Here is a 22,982-nt window from a genome sequence, read left to right as displayed (position 1 = left end):
CAGTAAGGCACACGTTTCACAGTTAGTTAAGGCTTTGCAGCAGTGAAAGGCACAAAAGATTGTCCTTAATAAATTTTAAGCTTGGATAATGTTACTTCAGACCATATTTAATGATCTGTCAAAGATGTGCACTCACGGAAGTCTTTAAACAAAAACAGCAAAGGAACAGCTATCCAGTGACAGGAAAAAGTTACTGTGGGGATCTGAACATTTCTGGAGTGCAGATAACGCGATTTTGACACAGGGCTGCAGTTTGATTCTCCTTCACAGACCAGGGAATGGTCCCGCACGCAGTTCTTACACCCAGACAAAAGAGGTTTACATGCTTTGCACTATTTATCATTTAAAACGCATCCAAAAGATTCCAATATAAAATAAGGGCAATCCCACCCCTGCATTGCAAAAACACCAAACCTGTGTGGGTTTGTGATTTGTAAATTTAAATTTACAATTTACTTTGTCTGAGAAGCAAAAAAAACGGGGGGGGGGGGGTCATGAGAGATATAGAAACACATGGATTTTATGTTGCACCTTTTAAATTCAAAGAATATACCCACTGTCAATGGCTTCAATCACAGTCCCTGCATCAGAAGGTAAACGGTTCTTTCAGGGTCGGGTCCGAGGTATCGGTTAGTGGTTCTGATCAAACATGCTGAAGCACACCATGTTCTTTTCTAAGGTAAAGGGAAAAAAATCCCACCACTAGAGGTTGCAAAGTAGATAATAGCGTGTAGAAAGCTACAATCCACCACAAATCCCAGCCTATAAGAAACACTCCTGCCTAAATATTCAGGATGTACCAGGACAACAATGGCTCAGAAGTAGCTTGAATTCAGTACAATGGCCACAGATGTAACATTTAGAACGCCGCGTTTTTCACTGGCAGTCAGCTTGACTATTAAAGATTTTTGTTCCTCAACACAGTCTATTCAAGTATAATGGAGACATTTTCCCAAATAAGGTAGCACATACAATCTTGCAGTTTTTATACGTCTTACAGTACTCTTGATCCCGGCAGTGAAACAGATCAACACCTTGGGCTGAGTTAAAAAAAAAAAAGCTGTAGTCATCCAAGTCTTAAACTCGGCGAAAGGAAAGTCGCCGAAACACGGCAGTCGCACAGCTGGAAAAAAATCGAATTCCAGAAAGAGCTGTGGTTCGAGAACCGACTGCGATACTGCGCAAATAAAAACAGAAATCCAGATGCGTGTGCAATTGGAATGTAGAGCTCACACACTACCCAAGTGAGAGACAAAGATCTACGTGAAACATAAGCAGGAAGCGTTAACCGAGTCACTTTGAAGTTTGAAGTGTAGGAAGTGCTAAAGTGACAATGCTTCAGCAGGTCAAGTTTGCGATAGTGTATAGAAAGCTATAACTGCTTGACATGCTGAACTGTTTGCACTTGACAACTAATTAAACTTTATAGGATGGAATATAATGAGCCTTTGATTGATAATGTCACTGGATTCTCCTCCTCACTTGGGCAGAGTAGGAGAGCTTTATTACCAGGGTACACCTGGACTTTGCACATCTGTTACATACAATCTGTTGTATGAGGCCCTGCAACACTACTACATTATAAAGGATTCCCAATTTCAGGAACAATTAAAAAAAAAAATACAGTTTTCAAGTTAAAAAAGAACCTCCGCCTCCAGGCTGCTGAAAGTGCTGCCTGAATGAACCCGATCTGAACGCTGTCTCGGATGTAAACAGAAGTGGAGACCGAACCAAAATCAGGCACCGCGGGCTCTGCTGAAGACAGATCCCAGTGGATCCACGCTGGTGACATCGGGCGAGGTTCTGAGGGATCTGGGCCGCGAGCTGAACTCAAGGACTGAGCAGGATGTCAAACCGGGTCGCGGCAGTGGAAGAGAGTCTCCTGGTTTGATCCGCTCCCCCGTTCCCCTCTGTGTCAAGCGCGTCGGGAGAGGCGGCTCCGAGTCAAGCGCGGTGGCGGCTGGACGCCGTTAGAGGCTGAGGAACCCCGCGCCAGCGTCCTCTCCGCTGTGCTCCGCCGCGTTCTTCCTCTTCACCTGCCGCCGGGAGCCGGCCCGGGCCCTGCGGGACGCCAGCGGGAGCTCGCCGTGGTCCCCGCCCGCCAAGGGGCCGGCGCCGCGGACCAGAGAGCGTGCCGAGCCCGGGTCACCGGCAGGCAGGCTGAGGGAGCGGAAGGCCAGGCCTCGAGTCCTCGACGAGCCTTCCTCCTCCTCCTCCTCCTCCTCATTGTTCACCCCAGGAGAGCCCCTCTCCCCCGAGCCGCTCTCCTCGTCGCTGGAGAGCGCGCGGCAGTGCTCCTCCCCCTCCGCCGGCAGCACGGGCAGCTCCAGGACGACAGCGGGGTCCATCACTGGGGAGGGCAGACAGGCAAACGGTCAGCACTGCGCAGATCAGACTGCAGCCATTCAGACATCCTCAAAAGGACAGGCCTTCCATGTTCATTCCACAGAAGAAAAAACATTTAGTCTGCAAACTTCACAAAGAGAGCCAGCAGACAAATCACCCTGCAGCTCTCCACTGGCTACCCACTGGAGATAAGCAGGTGTGAGCCTGGTCAGTACCTGGATGGGAGACCTCCTGGGAAGCTACGATTGCTGCTGGAAGTGGCGTTAGTGGGATCAGCAGGGGGCACCCACCCTGTGGTCTGTGTGGGTCTTAATGCCCATACTGGCGGGGACACTATACATGAGTAGGCGCCCTCTTTCGGATGAGACGTTAAACCGAGGTCCTGAATCTCAGTGGTCATTAAAGGTCCCCGGGTATTTCTCAGTAAGAGTAGGAAGTTATCTCGGTGTCCGAGCCAAATTTCCCCCTCAGCCCTTACCGTGGCCTCCAAACTGTCCCCATGTATGATTGGCTTGCACTTGTCCTGAGATGGACTGGCGCCTCGTCCAGAGTGTACCCTGCCTTGTGCTCGTTGCTTGCCGGGTAGTCTCCGGCTTCCCGTGACACCATATAGTATAAAGCGGTTTGGCAAATGACACGCCAAGAATCAAAGCAGCTAAAGACGCCTATTTCATTGACTTCCGTCACAGAAGAAATAAGAGCAGCAGTGCAAGCTCTGAAACACCTTTTTGCGCCGTGCATCCCCTCAATTCCAAATGTCTTTTCAGGACCTTTAATGATTAGGACATTCAAAGATGTCCCAAGATGGCACGACGGGTTGCTCACCTTCGCCCTCCTTCTCCCCCTCGCTCTCCTGATCGCCCTCGTACCCGGAGCAGGAGGTGTCCAGGCTCCAGTCCAGGAAGTCACCCAGCAGCATCTCCTCCTGAGTGGACAGCTCCGCAGTGGGCGTGCACCGATCCGACTGGACGCTGTCCTCTCTCCTCCTGCAAGGCAAAACGGCAGCTTTCAGGCTTCGCGGAAGTCTGGGGTCATGCCCTTTTCTTACCTTTAAGGCAACTGTAAAATAATACACCCAACACAGAAGGCAATGTTTTTTTTTCTTGATCCTTTGCCTAAAGATCTAAATTTGTATTATGGATTTCAAATCTGTAAGGAGACATTTAGCTCTGAATGCAGATCGTTCATCGACCAGGCCTTTCTGCAGGTGTCTGGCCCAAGGGAAAGTACTGCCATACTGGGATGCGCTGGTTTCCTCACCTCTTGTTCTTGCCCGCGGGAGAGGAGAGGAACGTGTGCATGTCGGAGCTCTGGGAGTTGGGGACGGAGGGCTGGGGGCTGGCAAGGTCCTCCTCCCTCACCTCCAGGACTGCGCAGAGCTCGCTGAACTCCATCACCTGGAACACAGACACCGGACGAGCTCAGAGCAAGACTCCCAGCCAAGGACGGACAGCTTGTCTTGGCCAGATCCAGCCTCGTCTCTCCAACGTGCTGCTGTGGCCGTAAGAGACTCGCTTTGATCCCAAACGGTAATTAAAAGTCCTCGCTTAGATACAGGCATTTCAGCGCATGTATTCCTTTACCCTGTTTTTTGTGGGCGGGAGGGATTCATTTAGAATACAGGAAAAGTTACAAATGAGATTCATTCAGCCCATCTAGTCCGTTTGGTAGTTAGTAGTTAATTGATCCAAGAGTTGCTTGAAAAAATCGGGGTTCAACAATGTAGCCGAGGAGCTTGTTCCACACACCCACCACCCTTGGGTTAAAAACAGGCGCTGCGTTCTCAATTTCAAACACGGGTGTAAGCAGAAACTTTTAGTCTAGTTAGGTGGCACGGGACTCACGGAACAGGAAATTCAAGTTGGGGGGGAAAAGACTAACACCGAGATGGAATTAGAATTGCCTTTATCCAAATAATAAGGCATCGATTAAAAGCAACATCTATTTTGCGCTCTTTACTGGAAACCTGAACACGCGGTGACAGCATCATAATACCAGGCAAACGAAATACCTTCTCTTTGCTGATCTGCTGGTAGGAGTCGTCCTCGAACCGCTGTCTCACCCCCGTCAGACAAACGTGCCTGTAGTCCTTGGGGACATCGTCATGGAAACTGCGGGGGAGGCAGAGCAGGAGGGCAATTATGCAGTGCAGTATGCTCGGAGATACCCCTTGACAGGTGCACAGCAGGCACACAAGCCGGGGGAGCACTCGAGAAGCCCCAGCTGTCAAAGGAGGAGCAGCTGCGACAGCACAGCTGAGGTTCGATAAAACACCTTCTTTTCAGACGTGTTCACAAAGGTGCTGCTCAGCGCTGGGAGACAGAGAAACCAAGCCTCCTGTATAGCGGCCTTCTTACCCTAAGACTGACCAAACGGGCTACAAACACCCAAACAGCCTGCTGTTTTATGCAACTGCTCCTATACAGGGATTTTTAGAAAGTGCCTACTAGAAACGTCAAATTCACCTTTATAAGTAGCGGACAGATCAATCCCTATGGCTCTCTTTCGGAAGGGGAATCGGTGGAGAGACGAGACTCGCGCTGCTGTGCGACAATCTTTGACGCTTTTCAATTTCCAGTTTTTTTTCCCTCTTCTATACAGAAACATCCACCTATCCGTTTTTCCCAAGCGCTTCTTCCAATTCAGGCTCCCGGGGGAGTTGGAGCCTATCCCGGCAAGCACAAACCGTACACCCTGGACAGGACACACTCACACTGGGGCTAATTTCCCCCAGAAACCAGTTAACCGACCAGTGTGTCTTGGGACTGTGGGAGGACGCCGGAGCACCTGGAGAAAACCCACACGAGTATAGAGAGAACAAACCAACCCCCGACAGACAGCACCCCAGGAGCTGGACCCTGAGCCCCAGTGTCGCAAGGCAGCAACGCCAACCGCTGCTCCCCACCTACAGACACAATGTGGCAGTCTCCTCCTGTAATCTTAGCCGCCACTTAAGATAAGTGGATCTTATGGATCTGCATTTTGTAATTCAAACAGTTGCCTGCTGGCTGTGTGGATGCGTAGAGAGGAATAAATTAGATTAATGAAGAGGAACACCTGACAATGAATTCATTACGTTTTATTGGCAAATGTGGCAGAACATCCTCCACATCTCTTCTTAAGAGCTGCTCGTGTATAAATGTACCATGAGCTGCTGTGCTCAGATACTCCGAGGATCCTGATCAATGTAAATGTGACTTCTAAACGACAAGCTTGGCGTTTGCTCACACAGACTAAGCCGCATTAGTAACAGCCAGAGTTATTCTAAATAACTGTGGAGGCTTTTAGGAAATTAATGCTTGTAATATGAAATACAGTAACTACAGTAGCGGTCCTAGTGTCTAACACCCCTGCACAGATGTGTACGAGGAAGCCCTCCCAAAGGCCTCCCACACTTAACACAACGTAACATTTCACAAAGGCACTGCAAATTTTCAAAGTTATGCTGTGCTAACTTCTGCTAACGATAAGTTAAAACAGCTTCCCATACAAGGAAAAAAAAATACTGTAAGGCTGAAAGAGCTCCTCGGCTCTGCCAACAAATCAGAAGGCTGACATGTGGCCGCACCACTGAGATTGTGACACATGCTTCCTATGACTCTCGTGGGGGCTGTACTGTCACTCGCTTCAACTCTGACACAGAGCTCTCGCTTGCCTGTGAGCCATGCTTTCAACACCTTTAGTGGTCCCTAGCAGTTAATTTAGAATCTTTTTCCTGCAGAAAAACATGAGCTGCAGTCCATGAGACCAATCCTCTTAACCTCACATTCCCCCCTCGAGCATTTTACACACAGTTATAAAGGAAACACAAGAATTAACCTGTAACTTAGTCAGACTAATTGCAGACTGAAGCACATTCTGGGTGGAGTTTGCACGTTTCTCTCCATGCTCAATGGGGTAAATCTGGTTTCCTCCTGGCTTCCAAAGAGATGCTAACTTGGTTAATACAGTTTCTACATGGCCTAGGTTCCCATCCTGGGTGTAGTCCCATCTTGCACTCTGTAACAGGAATGGTTAACTTGTTTTTTTTGTTGAATGCTGTACATTCAACAGGAAAGCTGCTAGTATTCAAAGTGGCACATAGAGTGCTGTGCCATAAAACAGGACAGTACCAAGACTGTTGGTTTAACAAGTTCCAAATGAACTTGAACGGTAAAGTTCTTGGGAGGCACGGCAGTGCAGCAGTTAGCATTGCTGCCTCATAGATGTGGGGCCCTGGGTTCAGCTCCTGGGGTGCCATCTGAGTGGAGTTTGTATGTTCTCCCCTAGTTTGCATGGGTTTCCTTCATGTGCCCCAGTTTTCCCCCCGCCTACTGGTGGGTTAATTGGCTTCTGGGAAACCTGGCCCTGGTGTGAGCGAGTGTGTTTGTCTGTGTGCCTGGCGATGGACTGGCGTCCCATCCAGGGTTTACCCTGCCTTCTGCCCTTGGCTTGCTGGGATAGACTCCAGCCCCCTCGTGACCTTGTACTGAATAACAGTTAGAAAATGGGTAGATAAGGCGAGTTAAGTACATTAAACCTTTAAAGGTCCGCATTTGTGGAGATATAGAATAACTGAAACCAGGATTAATAATTTATATCTACATTTTTTTTCCCCTCTTCATAAATCATTAAAAAATGTATATATCCTTCTTATTTTGAATGTATATAATTTGGTTAGAAGCAAAATAATCAAACTATTAAGGGAACAGATAAGAATAAAAAATGTTCATGTGTGATGTAAACTGGTAAGCTTGTATTATAAAAGGATTGTTGTGTAATGTCATCTGTATTTAAAATGGTATTATCTGTTCCCTACAATAATTTTTTTTTAAAAAGAAAAAGGGTAGAAGGAAATTTTTTCAGTTTGTTTTTCTGCGGCAGTCTGTATCAATTTAAAACCACATCAGTACACTCAGCCTACAGGGAATTACCAGGCTGGGTCAGATAGTCCTAGTATTAATCCAGATAGATTAATGCTTATGCGCTCAGTCCAGGTTTTTCCAAGCAGCACGGTTTCACAGAGGAATGGCAGGAACAATAATAACACCGTGCTCCAGAAAGGTCATGGAGGAAAGTGTCAAGTGCTTTCAATTCTGGTACAAGAGGCACATGTAATGAAACAGGTCTGTTAGTAACAGGCTGTAAGATCCTCCAGAAGGTGTACTACATCAAAGCCAAGATACGCACAAAATATGCAACAAATATTAACAGAGCCCTGACAAAGAAAGCAATCTCGATGTCCTGATCTACGAGTGATGAAACATACTGTACGTGGGCGGACATTTTTCTCGGCCCGGATTTGAGTAGGCGTTATTAAAAATACACAATCTAGCGTCACACTGCTAAGAAATGTTTAAATTAGATTTTCACCTACAATCGGTGCAATATTCAAATATCAAATGTGAATTACGTTACCAGTGCTGGAGATACAGTTTAATATATCTTTAGACAATTCAACAATTTTCATAAAATGCTTTTTTTTTTAAAGCATGTGACTTCTTTCGCACTATGCAGGGATTTTCACAGGCCTGATCAGCTTTTTTTCCTACTGCACTGTTACACTTACACTGCAAGTTGATGGTGAAAGTTACTTAACAGAGATCAAAAGGCATGAAGACTTTACAGATCTCAGATTGACTCTCATTACCTTTGCTATCACAAGCACATGACCATTTTTAGGTTCTGAAAACTGCTAAACGAGTCAGCAGCTCTCAGGACAACAGGGCTTTCCAACAAGGACTAGATCTCCTAAAATAAGCACTTCTAAATGTAGCCGGGCCAAAAATCGGGCACTTCTGAGACTGGCGGAATAAAACCTCTTAAACTTTGCTCACATTTCAGTTCAAAAATTCATTTTTTAACCTGATTTAGGAATAAAGCATTTATTCCCCAAAACTAAATGGATGAACTGTCTATACGATCAGCAAACCAATATCAGTTTTGCGGATCTTGTATCCATGACTGAGCTCTCTCATTCAGATAAGCTGTGCTAAACTTCCAGACAGGGGTTTTGGCCAAGACGGATGTGACAATGAAAGGTTGTCTTAACGATTCAGACACCTTCGGGAACTAACAAGTAGACAGACCAGTAGAAATAATGAATTAAGGTGTGCTGTATTTCCAGGGAAGTTTTTTTATTATGCAAAAGGCCTGCGAGTATTAAAAGAAAAACTAGTCCAAACCTTGCTAGCAGATATCTTTTCAGTGCCAGACAAAATGCGCTTTACAAAAAAAAAAAAGATAACCCCCACAATTTACACCCTAACTGTTCACCTTCTAAAAATTTCATGCAGGAGAAAACCGATTGAGACACGATTGTTGCTACTCACCATTTCTTATGGAGGCTCAGCACACAGGGCACCAGGTCTTGCAGGCTGAAGCCAGTGCACTCCGACAAGTGGCTAGTCCAGGGGAGAGCTACACAGACACGAGAAAACCTGGGAATCAGTGCAGGCTTTTCCTAAGGACTCATCATATATCGGGGCTCGGGGAGGAGGCGTGAAAGTTAACATCTTTCACGTGCATCTGAAAAGCATCTCCCTTTGGAACCCAAATTCTTAGCAGTCATTTCTGTTAGGTTGGGAACAACCTGTTCAAGGTCCCCACGCTGGATCTCGGGGCGAAGAGCTACACCTCACCCCCACAGCTCCAGGGGCTCTTGCTGAGGGAGCTTTTATATTTCCAGATCACTTAACCTTAAATCCCAATGACCAAGATAAGAGATCCAATCACTTGTTTCTAAATAAGTCAAAAAAGGAGTTCAGCTTGTAAAATCAGAAGAACATATTAGTTTGCGTCTCCAATCCGTTAAGGCACCTACTGTGCCTTCACCTACGATTTACATCGTTGCAACGGCCAGTGTCATCGTGTGGGAAAAGAACCAGGAATGGAGGAAAGAGTGTGGGCTCAGGATAGAGACTGGGATCTTCACATCCCCTGGGGGACTGAGACGGGCCAGGATATTTTAAGAAGGTAAATCAATGAAAACACAAATGAAGCACGGGCATGTCAGAATAACTCTTGTTATACCTCAAACCGAGGTATTTTAAGGTTAAATAGCGATATCTGGTGGGGGGCGCAAGAGCAGATGCTGAGACCCCCGGGGGGCTGGCTGCAGCGAGGGTGAGGAGCCCGGGGGGCTGTACCGTATCGGTGCATGACGCGGGCGAGCAGCAGGGCGGCGGCGGCCAGCCGGGCGGGGGGGTACAGGGACAGGCTGGTGTAGAGCAGGGACAGCTCGCAGACATAGCTGAAGAGATGAACGGTCCTCCTCTCCAGGGGAGCCAGGGACAGCAGCACCTCCCCGTAGTCAACCACCGTGGGGCACTGCGAGAGAGACGGACACAGGGCCTGGTCACACCGCTGCGCTTTAAACACCGATTCTGCGTCCACAGTGGAGACAGACAGGGCCTGGACACACTGCTGCGCTTTAAACACCGATTCTGCGTCCACAGTGGAGACAGACAGGGCCTGGACACACTGCTGCGCTTTAAACACCGAGTCTGCATCCACAGTGGAGACAGACAGGGCCTGGACACACTGCTGCGCTTTAAACACCGAGTCTGCGTCCACAGTGGAGACAGACAGGGCCTGGACACACCGCTGCGCTTTAAACACAGAGTCTGCGTCCACAGTGGAGACAGACAGGGCCTGGACACACCGCTGCGCTTTAAACACAGAGTCTGCGTCCACAGTGGAGACAGACAGGGCCTGGTCACACCGCTGCGCTTTAAACACCGAGTCTGGCTTCTTCAAGGTCATTAATCTCACAAGTGGTATCTCTACAATAGCAGACAACATGCATGACGTTCCTCCATAAACACAGAAAAATGTACTGCCAAGGTTCGAAACGTGCAGAAGCTCTACACAGGAAAGCAATGACCTCACAGTGGTGTTGGAAATATGTAGGTCAAACCCGTAAGTATTCTAAATTCTGGAAATAAAAACAATTCTTACGTGTGGAACAGGAGAATTAAAGTGATGAATATTTAAGTGAGAAAGAGAAAGAAAATGGATTCTCACTCGGATTTTGCCCTCCAGGGCAGAGATGACCTCGCCCATCATTCTGACCAGGTCCTCATATTTGTACGTGTTGTCTGTGAGCCACACAGCCTCTCGGATGGTCAGGATCTCTTTACTGACATACCTGTGGAGAGAGAGGGGAGAGAACAGGTCTCAGAAAAACCCAGGAAGGATAAGAAGACAAAACGGAAATCAAACAAAGGAAAAGATGAATCACATGTTCCACAGCATAACCAGGGCTAAAATATCGGTGGGAAGCAGCAGGGACTTCTGGGTAAACCTTATTGGACATGAGTCTGAATACCAATTTGTTCCTCAAACCTGGATCCAGCTCCAGCAAGTTTTGCATTAAACTGACATTAAGATATGCCTTAATCTTCAAGGTGGTGCAGGGGTTAGCACTGCTGCCTCGCAGCGCTAGGGCCCCAGGTTCAATTCCAGACCTGGGGCACTGTCTGTGTGGAGTCTGCATGTTCTCCCTCTTCCACGTGGGTTTTCTCTGGGTGCTCCGATTTCCTCCCTCAGTCCAAATACCGGCAGGTTAAGCGGCTTCTGGGAAAACTGTCCCTGGGTGCGAGTGCGTGTGTATCCCTGTGCCTATCTCTTGCCTGGATAGGCTCTGGCTCCTCCGCGACAGTACTGGATAAAGAGGTTAGAAACTGGGTGGGTGGATCTGCCTTGTCAGGGAGAAGGTTCAAGACGGCTCTTCCCTCACCTGGTGCAGATGACCATGCAGGCGATGCCCAGCAGCTGCAGTCTGGCCTTGGGCACGGAGTACAGCATGAGGTAGCGGTCCACACAGCTGACCGTCACATGCAGGGACAAGCTGGAGAAATCCTTCATAGTGGCCACCTCCACCAGCCAGTCCACCAGGATATACCTGCAGCCACACGCATAGAACGCCCTTAATGAACACATCATGCTACCAGATACCACCAGCCTCAATAACGTCAGGTCTGACTACAAGAGAAGTGCTAGTTGCATTATGTTCAGTGCTGTCAGTAGCATCAATTCAATATTACTTTATTCTCCTTAAGAAAAAGGGGACCTGTTCCCTACTGTACAATTTAGATGCATACAGCTATTTACTCAATCTCCAGCCATTTCCATTAGCTTCTGCTTACAGCTCATTTACTAATGGAGCTTTAAATATGTGCACTACCATAGTACCTTCCACTATTGCAGTGTGCAAATGTTATTCTAAAGAGCAATCCCCAACGATGACCAATCTTTCCCCAAAATCCCCAATGACTAATTTCTATCTGGGGGGCACAATTTACCTGACTGGACGATTCAAACATACTGCACAGCGTTTAATAATTAGGCTGCAATGCAGCGTTGTATCAATTGCAGTATTTAAGGTGACTGATAAGTATCTGCAGTGAACTGGGACTGGTCCAGCCAGGAATCCTTCATCAAGACTGGACTAGTGGAGTAATGAAAGGTGCCCCTGCCCAGTCTGCCGTCTGTACCTCATGGTGTCGTTCAGCCCTTTCTGCAGCATGGCCATGCCCTTCCTGTGCAAGGGCGTAGAGGACAGGAAGACCTGTGCCACCACCTCGCTGCAGGCCCTGGGCTCCAGGCCCAGCTGGTTGCCATTTCCGCATGCCTTGGCCAGCGCCAGCTGGGGATCAAGAACAGGAGAGGCCGATTACCAACAGCTCCAGCACCGGACCAGGAAGCATCCGGTCACGCGGGCAAGCCGGTAGTCAGCAGGTGCGAGTGAAACCGGAGGCTCTAGCAACACGGAGGACACACAATGGCCACGAGTCCATCCATCTTCGAACCACTTCGTCCAATTCAGGGTCACGGGGGAGCCAGAGCCTATCCCAGCAAGCAACAGGCGCAAGGCGGGGTACACCCCGGGTGACACACCAGTTCATCACAGGCACGCCAGGGCCGCTTTTCCCAGAAGCCAATTAACCCACCGGTACGTCTTTGGACTGCGCGGGGAAACTCACGCCAACACAGGCAGAACATACAAACTCCACACAGACAGCACCCCCAGGAACTGAACCCCAGGGCTGCGAGGCAGCAATGCCAACCACTGCGCCATCGTGCCAACCCCTGGGCATGAGTCTTGATCAGAAGATCCGAGATCCCAATGACCGGGGGCTGGACAGAAAAAAAAACAGACCGAGCGCTAGGCTCCCCACATGTCAGAATGCTCAGCCCAGGAGACGTGCGGTTCTGTGCGTAGCTGTTATTTCGCAGCTGTGTTGAAAATTATAGCCTGGTGGTCTAAAGCAGGATTTCACAGCACCATGACAATTTCACAAATTGACGGGTTGGAGCAGAATAGTCTCATTAATGCCACATCACCACCGAACCCTTCCCCTGTCCCCTTAACACCAGCTGGCAGGAAATAGAGGCCCAAACAACGAGTGACTCCACTCAATTACCCAGAATCACTCCTCCACTACCCAGAAACTGACGGACCATCCGCAGTCACTTCTGCCGTCTCATCTCCACCCGTTCCTAAATCCTGCTGAAACAAGGCCGACTACCGTGGGCGGCTTGAATTTAAAACAATCGCCATGCTTCAGTCGTATCAGGAAGTGTCAAGCATGCAGCCCTTCTCCGCACGCATTGCGAACACGGGTCAGCACTGCATCACTATTTTCGAAATATCAACCTATAGCCCCGGTGAGCTTGGCAAATGTCAGGAGCAAAGCTTATGTCTGGCCGAGTAGCAAAAAGACCCGGCCCCAGGGCAAGAGGAGTGCACTTGATTACTGACACACGCATGCTGATTACAGCATTAATCTCAGAGCCCCTACCCTTAGATCCCATCCCGAGTCTCTTTAACTGCAGTCATAAGCACTGTAATTACACATTAGAAGGCATTCTCTCAGCGCGTGGAACCACTTACACAAACAGGGAAATAAACAAGTGCCTCATCTGCTTTTATCCTCTCTGTGTGCAATGTGCTTTTGGCACATTTCTTGGTTTTCTCAGATTGTTTATCCCACCGACTGGTCGGGCAGAGAGCAAACTCCCTCTGGAATTCTTAATCAGCCTTCCGAAGGTGGAACGCGCCAGCAGTTACATTCAAGCTAAGATCCCCAGAGGCTTCGGTGACATTGGCGACAGGGCACATCAAGTCATAACAGTGAAAGAACCGCATGCAATCAGGGGTTCCCACACTCTGACTTCAGGTGCGTTAACGAGGACTCCAATAGCGGGCCACACCAATATCTCCGCTCCCCCGGATCAATGTAGACTCTCATGTGAAAAGAGGATGGCGAGTACTCCTGTTGGCAGCTGCACAACACTTAAAAAGCACACTTTTTTTTTTCCTATTCACTCCTTAAAATAGGCTCGGGTGCCAATAGGGCACCACTTATTCAAGAAGCGCATCAGAAAGCAGTCAGCGTGAGGCTGCATCTTTTCTGCGTCTGCCTACCTGTGCTTCCCAGGAGCCTTTAGCTGCGTAGTCCCTGAGAGTCCGGAGACACTGAAGGTACCTGCCAGGATCGCCCATCTGGAGGGAAGAAACCAGGAAGACGATGAACACCTGCGCATTTCTTAAAATCCCCTGTTTGTGGTCTTCCCTCAGGCCATGTCCTCTCTCTTCTTAACCAGATCTGCTGTACAGGCAACGCCAGTGCACAATCTAGGTCAGGGGTTCGAATTCCCAGTGCCGAAGGCCCAGACACTGGCTGGTTTTCATGCCAGCTGAGCTTCAGTTTCACAACTGAACCCTGAACGGACTCAACTTTAACAGAACTCTTGGTTTTTAGACTCGTAGGATTGCTGGAGGCTACTTTTTAATTATTGCACCTTAAGTTCCAGCTGCTTCATTGGAACGTCGTTGCGTGGGGGGGAAAAAACAAACTGCAGCTTAGGAATCCTGGGTTACTAAGTGAAGTGAAACAGTTAAAAGGCCACGTCCAGCGGGTTTAAGAGCTCAAAACGTCAAACAGATCAAAGTGATTCCATTATTAAGTCAATTAAGGGTTTAGTTGTGCAACTGAGAGCTATGCTGGAACAAACTCCAGCAGCTGTGTGCCCCCCCTTTCTAAAAGCACCACACTGAGCCTTACACAGCCCCTAGATTAAATACAAGATTAAAACAACCTTCAGACAGACAGAAAGCAAAAAAACAAAAACAAACTCAGAATGTTAGCTGGGCCTTCAATGCCTTCAACCCCTGTGCATGCTGGCTTTTAATTTATCAGGCAGGTCTTTCTGCAATCATAAGAATATTGTTATGCACAAGTTAATAGCAAATTGATCCAAGAACCTCATCCAGCCCTTTCTTGAAAGGAGGCAGGATATAAGTCTCAACAATTTAGCCGGGCAGCTTGTTCCACACTCCCGCCACCCTCCGTGTAAAGAAGGGCCTCCCGTTCTCGGTTTTAAACGAACTCCCACACAGTTTCCTCCCTCATGCCCTCGGCTTTGCGTTTTACTGTCACTAAAGTTATCCCCTGAGCCGACTTTATCGATGCCTCGGGGGATTCCGACAGTTTCAGCTCCTCCAGCCCGTCGGTGCAGCGCAATCGGACTCTTACCGCCGACCTCCTCTTGTACTCCCACAGGAGGTAGGAGCTCTGTAAACAGCCGTGTCGGGAGGACTCCTCCAGCATGCTCAGGGCTTCTCTGTGCTTCTCCTCGTCCTGCAAGACCAAGGCACAGCCCGCGAGAGTCAGAAACACCGACCGCAAGGGCAGGCTGAAGCATATTTCCAACACCACCAAGACAAAAACTTTCCACAATAAAACAAAGAGGTCATAGATCAGCAGTAGAAAAGGAGATGGCGCATGTTGTTAAATTAATGCTATTAGGGCATCACCAGTCTCTGAATATGGACAGCAGAGGTAATTTCATCGATAATGCAACTCTCGTGAGAGTACAGAGTTACACTCCTCCCCTCCTCTCGGGAGCTAAGCTTAAATAGTTATTAAAGTCAGCACAGTTTTCCCTTGACTTGTAGACTACAGGCCGCTGCAAAATTATTCAAGCGCCGTTGATATCAAGAGGGCAGCTAGGAGTCAAAAGCGCTGCCCAAAATGTTGGATGGATACACTAATTAAAAGAGAAAAGGAAACATGAAATAAAATCTCTATGGGCAGATACCTCGGCAACAAGAAACTTACATCAAACAGCTGAAGGATTCTAGCAAGGCAGTGCAGCAAATATCCCCTCTTTTCCTACAACCAAGAAGAACAGAAATCGTTCAGAAGTGGCAAGACCAGAAAAAAAAACAAACATAAAAATAGAAATATAAGAATAGTTACAAACAAGGGGGGAGGGGGGGCATGTGGCTCAGCTAGCTCGTTTGGTAGATGGGAATGTATTGATCCAAAGATCTCCACCAGCTCTTTCTTGAAAGAAACCAGGGTATCGGTTTCAGTACTATGGCTCGGTAGCTTGTTCCACACTCCCACAAGCTCACAGAAGTCGACGGTAGAAATGTGAAATTTCTAAAAATATGCACGTTCATTATTGTTCATTATTCTTACCCATCTGCACCAGAAAGCGCTAATGATCGCAACACGCATCAGAACAATACTGTAATGTACTTGCATTGGACAAGGGGCAATTATATTAATAACAGACAGCTATGCGCTGTAGAGCACATCTTGAATAATGACTGAAGCAAAAAAAAGCCTGGTTAGGAGAATAATGCAGTAATAATAATTATTGTAACATTTACGTTGTTGTTTTTTTTATTTGCAAGGGCAGAATGTATAATTTAGTCCGAGTCCCCCCCCCCAACACCTTTCAGGTAAAAGACTGCAAATCATTAAGGGCTGGTTTCACAGACCGAGATCAACCGTGTACCTAGACTTTGTGGGAAAGAGCAAAATTTGCAGAGCAAAATTAGTGATATCTATATCAATGACCGCCTTGCCTCGGACAGAGACTTCGGCACCAGTATCTCTGGAACACCAACATAAACATGGTATTGGAATGTAAGCACAAGACAGCACAAGGAGAGGAACTCTATGTCTTATCTGTGCAACTATGTAGGTTTCTTAAACAGTCCGGGCCAATTTGGTCACTTATGTTTCTTATTTGATGAGCCACTGCTCATCTTTCTGTCACCAGTTTAGAAAAGCTAAATTCCCATTGAGGGAGGGCAACGCCTTTTCATTAACTCTTCCGAAGACTTATTGCCGAGTGCACTGGCCTGGAAGGTGGGGTTCAAGATGAAAGGCTCCAACTATAAATGTACAGTTTTGCCTCTGACATACTTTAGTCTAACAGATACATCTTGTCAGCTAGGGCTTGTTCCTTTCTTTACAACCAAATTATTCACAGAAGATTAGGGAGCCACATGACCTCTCTCACTCTCCCCTGACTAATCCCGTGTACAATTAACTTTAAGAAACTGCTTGTACTCAAGCTGCTATCAGCGCTGAAACATTCTGAAGTAATATCTTCCTGTTACTAACCTATCTCATGTTACCAACCTTCTAGGTTCGACAGTTTGAAGAAAATGGTGACGTGGGCATGACCCATCAAACATATTTTAAAATAGGATGTTTTTAGAATATAAAAAAAACTTTACCACAGATTTCTCCCTACATGGAGCATTCTAGATCTCACATCAAGAGCTCAGAAATGTTCAGGCTCCTGGAAACCATGAATTGCTAGGATTGTAAAAGGCTGCAGTTTGAAATATATTGGATCAAAGAAAAACAATGCGAGACAGACCCACTGTCCCGTCTGTCGGCGAGCGAGAAAGAGCCGCTTTACTCACCGGGCAGGACTCGCACTCCGCTCGCAGCTGCTTGAAGACCACCGCCTTGCAGCAGCTGCCCGAGGTGGACCAGGGGGGCCGGACGAACACCCACACAAACGGGTCGGCCGAGGCCCGCAGGCCCTCCGCCAGGCTGAAGAAGTGAGAGGCCTTGACCCCACACACCTCCGCGCGGCCCTCATCGCTCGTCGACGCTGCCCGAGCGCAAAGAGAGACGTCAACTCCTTCATACAGACCCGCATCTCCCAACAAGACACGGCTGAGCACTCTACTGGGCTAGCTGCGAGGAGTACGCCTTGTGTCAGCCTTGTGATGGACTGACGTCCTGTCCAGGATGTAGCCTGCCTTACTCTAGGACAGGCTCTGGATAAAGCAGTTAGAAACTTAATGGATGGATGGAGCCTCTTTAACCATCCTCATCTCACACTTTGGAATTTAGGCGTTCAGCCAGCGCATACAACAGTCAGGAATAATCAGTATTTAACGACTTCAGAGTCACAAACCAATCAATCAAACTATATCGCACTCATCGGGCTGTCCGAGTGGCTCAGATGGCGAAGTCTGGGTGCAAGCCGAGCCCTGTGATCGCGATCGACCGCACGTAGAGACATTGTACAAATTCTGAGCTAAGCACAAAATCGTGCACCTTGTGAAAGTACCGCAAGTCACCATGTTGTCTCAAACCCCCGAACTCAGCAGGGAGCGAGAGCGAGAGCTCGCAAGAACTGCGGCGTGATGCGGCCCTTCCTGCTCACTAGTCCCTGTAATGACTCGTGCAATGTGATTTATGAGTGAATAGTAACAGATTGTGCCGCAGACATTTCACTGAGGAAATGTTCCAACGTGATCTGCATGCCGAGTTAACAAGTAATGTTTGTCGGCAAAACCGTCTGGAAGTCGAGAGCAATACTTCCATTGGATGAAAAGAGGCGTTTTCATAAACCTGCTTGATTACAGTGTGAAAGGGCCACTTCACATCATGGGAAGTTTCACTGCCTCTTTCTGAATCACAGAATAAGGCGCTATGCACACCTGAAAATGTTATCTGTTTTGTGAGGTAATTTGGAGGTTTTGCAAGTTACTGTGTACATTTTACTGTTATTGCGGTTTGAAATGCACTCATCAATGCTGATTCTTTCTCACCCCGAAATCTAAAAACAGGGGTGCAGCTCCCCTCTAAGAGCAAAAGCACATGAGGGAAAAGGCAAGAGATAACAAGAAAGGGACTAATTAACTTACGCCCTTCGTTGTACAGGTAGGCTATACCCAGCTTCACTGCGGCTTCAAAGTTCCCCCTTTCTGCAGCTCTGAGTGAAGAAAAAAAGAAAGCAGCCTGAACAAAGTTTTTTTTTTAACCCTGACCAGAAAGCCTAGAAATAACCACGCACAAAGCAAAACGACCACCTATAAACATTTACTGTGGTATACTATAGTAAAAACAAGGTACTGAAACGGAGAGGTCAAACCTGAAAACTACGGATGTGGAGCTCAGCCTTTACCTCTCAAAGAGCCAGAGATTGTCAGGCGTCGGCCAGGAATCTTTGAAACTGACCCTGGCCCACACGCTGGTGTAGCTGTCAATGAGATCCCGGAGCAGGGGGTGGACCTGGAAGGACAACCAGAAACAGGCTTTTACTCCGACCCATCCATCGGGATGCTGTGCAATGATGGAGATCCGTCTCCTTCAAGAACGAGCGCCAATGACTCTTGTCCTCAGATGCACTGTACATTAGATTCGATTAAACGCCCCAAATAAACTTAAGGCCTCACCTCAAGGCTTCATTCGCCCCTGCGACAAGCCTGCTGTTCGTGAATCACAAGACATTTGTCCCTAAACCAAACGTTCCAATGCCCCTTGGCGGTTTCAGATCTGAGCTCACAGATTTCACATGAGAAAAAGTGATTCGCCAGGGATCCCCCAGTACGAGCAAGAGGCGAAATTCAGGAGGCCTGACAGCATCATCTAAAACACAGCTGAGCTGCGTGTGTAGCGCGGTATCTGTCACCACAATGGCGACTGAACCTCTCTACAAGGCACAAGTTTGATTACAGCTACTACTCATCAGCACACGAACCGTCTAAATTGTCTGGCTATTGTCTTGCTCGTTGTTCTCAATTATTCAGTACTGGGGGAAAAAAAGCCATTAGCAACAGTCACAAAACTGTGACAAAACGGCTTTCCGTTTGTTTGTAGACACGGGCAGCAGTCCTTGCCTATTTCCAGTCGGATACCTGAGAGGCTAACCTGGCTTGTCTTGGGGAAAACCAGGCATTTGCCAAGCCGAGCAAAGAACCGGCCAGCTAGAGATGGTTTCATCAGTATCCCCCGTGCCCTGTCCCCATCCCATGGGAAACTGTACCCCACACCGTTCTTGCACTGGAGCCATCGGTGGACCAGTGGGGTGAGGGGTGAGGGGTGAGGGGTCGGGGGCAGACTCACGGCTCTCGCGGAGGGCAGGTCCTGCGCGGGCAGGTGCTTGAGCACGCAGAGCAGCACCTCGCGGGGCAGGCCGAGGAGCGTCAGCGCGGGCGCCCGCTTGCGCACCCGCATCCGCGCCGGCGCCGAGTAGCACTTGGGGCAGCGACAGTGGAGCACTGGGTGGGGGGAGAGACGACAGGCACGGGGTTAGAGGATCGGGAACAGCGGCGTAGGCACGGCCGTGAGCGCCCTGGTGCACAGCCCCAGCCACAACCGCACGGGCTTCAGGCGCAGGACAACCCGTCAGCCGCCACCTGTGGACAGGACGCTCTCGGAGGACGGGGCCTTTGGATGTAAACTCATTAAAACCCAGCCTTGTCCCACCTGTTTGCTCGGTGCTTCGTGTGTACGCGTGACATTCCTCCCATCCGCTAATCAATTAGGGAGCGGTGTCTGGGGGGGGGTAGAGTTAAATTAACGCTCTGTTGCGGCTGCTGTTCCGTGTTGATATTTCAGGCGTCTCCTTGATGGCTGTTGTTTTGGAGCACACATGCAAATGAGCATTTCATTGCACGTGTGCGTATGACAATAAACTGGACTGTCAGCAGGCGCAGGCTGCAGAGCAACAAAGTAAAGGTTTATTACGCGCCGGGAAGAGAAGAAAATAAACACAACGTTTCGGCTGTGGAGCCTTCTTCGGGCGTCGAGCACCCTCCGCACACCCGAAGAAGGCTCCACAGCCGAAACGTTGCGCGTTTCTGATCTGCTAATCGATCCGAAAGCCGGCGGGATAAGCCTCACACGCCCCCGGCGCCTCTGGGACGTGAGAGGGGAGACCACCGGGACAGAGTCCACGCAAATACGCGTCAGACACGCACGGTCCTCCGGCCCCACTGAGCACTAACCCTTTCCCTCCTTCTCGACCACCTCGGTACTTCCTTGTCAGTAAGCGGGCTAAGATAACCCCGGCGCCTTTCCTGGCCCACTCCTGAATCAAAATGTATACTTTGTCCTGCCAGGGCATTAATGAGCAACACTGCGTTATTATTTGCAGAAAATCAGCACCCAGCCTGGCTCCTCCGTTTACTTTTACAACAATGCAAGCTGGTAAACGCCTTTAATCGAGCTGTTAGACTTATGGTATGTAATGTAATATTAGCACAGATCGAGCAGTGTCTGAGGACACTGATACAGGACTACAGGACACGTTGCCGTGCATAGTGTCCCCCATAGTTAATACTGTCCCCAGATTTTCAGAGTTAAAATTGAGAGGAAAATGAGAGATCTGAACGAAACATGCAGGCAACAGAAACTATTTTCGAACAGTAATTCACAGTATTCTTAAGTTTCGTTCATTTTTTTTAATAAAATACATTTTACAAAAGTTCTATTTTACGTATGCTTGATATTTTAAAGAATGCAGTGGCGTTATAGATATCTCCCGGAACTGTTAAATCGTATAAAAAACCGAATCGTTAACGTTACGGAATCAAGAGCAGTGCAATTTTAAATGCAACATCGCCGCACTTTTTAGGTCACAGTTCTGAATTTAAATACATTTCAAATTGAAACAGTTGCAAAACCGCAGCGAAATGAAATTATACTCACCGCCTGCTTTCATTTTAAGCGTTGCTAAATGAAAAATTAAATACTATGTACATATAAATATGTAAGATTAAAACGTCTTTTACTGCGCCTTTTTGCGATAGGAAACTTAAAAGTGGGTTTAATTTAAAGCTGGGGAGATGACCAATAAGTTTAAGATTTCAAACCCAACCAGCTCCACCGCGAGTCCCCGCCCCCGGACTTCCTGACGCTCCGCCCGCGCGCCCAGTTTAAACATCAACTTCGTCATTTCATTGGACGGGCCGTCGATCCGCCCACTCCGCTCGTAAGGCCACCGTGATTGGCGGAGAATCGAACCCGCTCCTGCCATTGGCTGCCTTCACGGGAGGGCTAAGAAAAGGGATGGTGATTGGCCAGGGCAACGCGATTTCGAATTACGCGCTTCTAAGTCGCAGGCAAGTCATTGGATGGAAAGAGGGAAGTTTTGCGCGTCCTGCCCCGGTGTGTTAAGCTCTGGGATTTGTAGTGAAGTGCATGATTCGGAGTTTAAAGCTACTCAATTTAAAGGGACTTGGGAGACTTGGGTATGCCTCACAGGGCGCGGTTCTGCAGCTCCGAGCCTGGCGAGAAAAGATGAATTCCTAATGCAAGAAATTGTATAGGGCTAATAAAGTGATGTTATGTTATGTTAAGCTCGGTCGTGTGAAAGAATTTAGCTTTTTAGCATATAGTTATTTCACGTCCTAGATCCACGGTAGAAATGATTGATTGCATGCTCACAGCGACAAAAATACCATCGTCAAGTTTGCGTTTTAAAACGCATAATAATACACATCACGGATTGTCGTTTGAACGTTTCCCTACGCATAACATTTTATTGAATTTGTGCACCAACAAGGTACGGTACGAAATACTGATTTAGCAAAAATAAAATATATTGGACGTTGCTACTAAGTACACAAAGGTCTTGTCAATAAGGCAACCGGCCATGTCTCACTGCGCTGTTCAATGCGACGATCAAATTATTTAAATCAAAATCATAACCGCAGTTGTCCACATGGAAATTAACTCAGCCACTTTGAAGTGCGTTTGAAAACCTCATCACAGAACGCAAAGCGCTTTTTAAATATTTTTTACTCAAAAGTCAAGACGCCCCTCCCATCTGAAAGTGTTCTAACCCCTTTGGGTACGGAAACAGCTTTAGGACAGACTGCGTGTGTTCCATTTCCTCTAATTCCATCTGTAATGTGTGTATCCGATTGAAAGTAAAGTGTGATTCTGTTCGGATTTCAGTTCCTTATTTTGCCGAAATATTCCAGCAAAACAGATGTGAAGAGCGACAGAGACTGCAGAAATAACACCCGTTCTTACGCACCCAGTATATAAAACACACTAACGTGCATTTACCTTTCCTCTATTATTTTAAACAGATGGTGAAATGCTGTCTGGATCAAAGACATTGACGTGAAGGGTCAGGGTTGGACATGTGTGGAAAACTCCCGTGTGTCAGACTAGCCATTAAAAGTACAGTGTGGTTGAGGGAAACGTGCGCAGTGTTTTCCAGGACAAAAGTCAGGATTATGGAAGATATTTCCAAAGTGATTCTGGATCTTTTGCAACCTTCTGCCAACGTCTCTAAGCACTGTGATTCACTTCTGATTCTGGGAAGAGATTATTAATTATATTAATCATTTGTATGGCACTACTGTCCCAGAGCGGTGATGAATATGTCCAGGACCATGCAATAAAAGTGTGTTGTGGCTTTTATATGTGGGTTTGGGGCTGATGCTTAGGGCCAAAGTCGCTGTGGGCTATGTGTCCCATGAGTCCTGCTAAAATTCTTTCAAATATTCGACTCTTCGTGCTGCAAATTAGAACTCGATAGGAACATGATTGGTTTCCTCTCATATAGTGCCTTGCAAAACCTGAATTTCA

The 22,982-nt window shown here is 47.8% G+C and overlaps 1 protein-coding gene across 1 annotated transcript; it reads right to left on the bottom strand.

The window, feature by feature from the left end:
* Positions 1-1,970: 1,970 nt before the first annotated feature.
* Positions 1,971-21,162, bottom strand: ccnf (cyclin F). Its single transcript, XM_088936751.1, has 17 exons — positions 21,090-21,162; positions 19,503-19,657; positions 18,562-18,668; positions 18,302-18,369; positions 17,063-17,256; positions 15,453-15,506; positions 14,868-14,972; positions 13,757-13,834; positions 11,823-11,974; positions 11,066-11,230; positions 10,351-10,474; positions 9,474-9,654; positions 8,658-8,745; positions 4,358-4,457; positions 3,607-3,743; positions 3,172-3,332; positions 1,971-2,350 (listed from the first exon to the last, which is right to left on the bottom strand). The coding sequence occupies exons 1-17, from the start codon at positions 21,100-21,102 to the stop codon at positions 1,971-1,973; spliced, it is 2,262 nt and encodes a 753-aa protein (XP_088792877.1). The 5' UTR covers positions 21,103-21,162.
* Between the last annotated feature and the right edge of the window lie 1,820 nt (positions 21,163-22,982).

The sequence above is a fragment of the Atractosteus spatula genome, chromosome 18 (assembly GCF_055471065.1).
Source record: "Atractosteus spatula isolate fAtrSpa1 chromosome 18, fAtrSpa1.hap1, whole genome shotgun sequence".
In the NCBI taxonomy this organism is placed as follows: Eukaryota; Metazoa; Chordata; class Actinopteri; order Semionotiformes; family Lepisosteidae; genus Atractosteus; species Atractosteus spatula.
The sequence above is the reverse complement of the archived record's forward strand: the minus strand, read 5'-3'. Positions and strand labels throughout refer to the sequence as shown.